This window comes from Fulmarus glacialis, unplaced genomic scaffold, assembly GCF_000690835.1.
Source record: "Fulmarus glacialis isolate BGI_N327 unplaced genomic scaffold, ASM69083v1 scaffold4847, whole genome shotgun sequence".
Classification (NCBI taxonomy): domain Eukaryota; kingdom Metazoa; phylum Chordata; class Aves; order Procellariiformes; family Procellariidae; genus Fulmarus; species Fulmarus glacialis.
In genome coordinates this window covers 1-2,716 of record NW_009221134.1, presented here as the reverse complement: position 1 = coordinate 2,716, position 2,716 = coordinate 1, and the positions used below count along the sequence as shown (strand labels likewise).

Here is a 2,716-nt window from a genome sequence, read left to right as displayed (position 1 = left end):
GGGAAAGATGGGAAGGAGGAGGAGCATCACTGTCTTAACCAAAGATACTGTGCATATGTTTTGCAGACCCTGATTAAAATGCATGCTTAAGCGAGACTGGGTTGCAATGAACAGTGTGGTATCTTGTTTAAATATCTTGCTGGGGAGGTAGTTATACAGTATTTACAGTTTTGCGGCCTGCTGGGGGTTTTGACAGCAATTTTATTTTGGGTAGGATGGAGCTGTCATTGAGAACTGATGCCACAAGTACTTTAATTTTTGGATAATATGAAAGAGACTATTTACAAGTGTTTGTGATTTTGGGGACTTGGGAATTTGGTAATTGCTCATTCATAATTTGATTGCCTTCAGGGCTGGATTAAGGAGGGTATTCTCTTACAGTTGTTTAGAAATGGACTTCAGAAAAAATAAATACAACAAATACTGGAAATACTTGAAATTTACTCTGGCTCTTTTAATGATGAAAGAATAAACACTTGTATCACCCTCATCTGGCAGCTGAGCTAACCTGAATAACATAAATAATGTGTGACGTAGTCCTTAAAATACTAGCATTCTTAATAGAAGAAGATAGGTCAGTGACAAAAGGTCATTTTCCATGTGAATATTGAAAAACAGAGGGGGTCTTTTTTCTCTAAGGTAATGAATTCATACTAAAAATAAGTATGAAGAATCTAATTTAAAATATGTAGACCGGATGTTCTTCATTTATCCAAAATTTATACTTTGTTCTAGAAGACAATTTCCACAGAGTAATACACACCAGTCTATTACATTGATAGTTAAGGTGAACTAACTCCATGGCGTCAAGTGTAATTTAGCTCTTTAGTCCACTCTCTTTAGTATAACTATTTCCAGTTTTGTGTGCTTGAAAATCTACCTGCTGTATATGTATATGTTAATTTCCTTTAATTATTATTGTTTGATTTTCTACCCCCCCCTCCCCAGATTATGGGATGACGGAATTATTGATCCAGCTGACACAAGACTGGTTTTGGGCCTCAGTCTCAGCGCAGCATTAAATGCACCTATGAAGAAGACAGAATTTGGGGTTTTCAGGATGTAAACTTAAATGTACGCTCGTCAGAATTACCTCTGTATATTTTAATTGGGGCAGGAGAGCAAACTAACTACAATGTAGAGGTGATTAAAAAACAAAGATTTGTACAATGCTATTTTTAATGGAAATGTCATAGTTATTCATTTTTACTGAGTAATCATCACACAGTGCTTCAGTGTTTTGATAGTGATTTGAGATCAGTCACAGTGCTTGTATAACACATGCATTGCATGAATAAACTGCTACTTCTAGCATTATATTTAATGTTTGACAAGAAACTATTGATACTATCTCTTATATAAATAAATCTGCAAAATCAGCTACACGTTTGGTGTTTATAAGCTCCTTTATTTCTTTTCATTCTTCTTTGTATGTCTTCTATAAATGCAAAATATTTTTGCAATCCAACAAAAAAAAATCCACATTTGCTAGTAAATAATTTTTGCAAAAGAGAAGAACTCTAAGGGCAGCCAGGGAGTTCAACACAGCATGAAATTATAGATTTCACGCAGTTGTTGGCATTTTGGCCTTTCTCTGGCTTTCATCCAAAAAACATTGCACTTCTGTACAGTTCCCTGAAGTCAAAACAACAAGAGAACCTGATGGATGCGTAGTGTTTTCTGGAAGAGCTGGGGAGCGTATGCTGGTATCTGTGGGAGCTACAAGCTGCACTTCTGAGGACAGAGGTTGGCTGCAAAGGTGTTTCAACATCTTGCTGTGTGATCCTTCTGGCAATTTTAGTTTCACGAAGACAGAGCATTCTCCCCACGTGGATCAGTGCTTCACCCAGAGCACACGCCTGAATCCCACTGACTTCAGGGCTGTTGAGATGCTGGAGTACTCTGGTTAATCTTACTTGTTTATCATGGTTTGTGGCAGTGTAATGTTTTTCAAGAATTCAGTGTCCATCATTTCCTTTGTTCTCTTTAGAAATACTGCACCTTGTGGAAACTAAATGCTTGGCATCTAGTGTGCCTAGAATAAGGAGGCAAATACTGTGCTAGCTGGGACTAGGAAGGTAATTTTATCTAGCTTTGCCCTACAGGTGCCCAGATAACCATCGGCAGAAATATTCTTGACTGAGAATGAAATCCAAGAAGAGTTAATGTACATGCATGGAGGTCCTATCCTGTGCTGGCCTGTGAGGGGAAGAAGGATCGCTAAGAGGAATAATCATCCTGGATAACGTGCTAGCTGTTGTCTTCCTACACTTGTGTGGCAGAGAGGTTCCCCTTGGCACCAGGAAGGGGAAGGAAGGTCTGCTAGCTACTAGCCCTCTCAGTGGTGTCTCAGGCAGATGCAAAAGTGCAAATGAAATCATTCTATGGAATGGGGATTTTCAATGTAGAAAACAGACAGCCCAGCATATGTTGAGTTGTGGGGTTTCTGGTATGCTTTTACGTTGCACTGAAAGACCAGTTCTCTCTCTCATTTTACTGAGAAGAAATTTGGTGTGTTCTGCAACACTAGAAAGATTACTTCGGTAGGCCTGCACACATGTAATCTCACTGTTGTTCTCACATGCATGTTCTTAGTATATTAAACATACGTTTAGCAGAGAGTAATAGGTTAAAATACTGCAGTAAATGGCAACTAGGCACAGAGCTGTGCTTCTGTGCCACTGTATAGATGACACCAAGTTGGGTAGGAGTGTCG

General features: G+C 38.8%; 1 protein-coding gene across 1 annotated transcript in view; it reads left to right on the top strand.

Annotated features, from left to right (window-relative positions):
* Positions 1-1,385, top strand: part of MCCC2 (methylcrotonoyl-CoA carboxylase 2 (beta)) — a gene marked incomplete at its 5' end in the record, with an annotated part of 21,800 nt that extends 20,415 nt beyond the window's left edge. Inside the window, one exon of the mRNA XM_009580972.1 lies at positions 949-1,385. Coding sequence (XP_009579267.1) covers positions 949-1,066 — 118 coding nt within the window. The remainder of the gene's footprint in view (positions 1-948) is intronic.
* Positions 1,386-2,716: the final 1,331 nt, after the last annotated feature.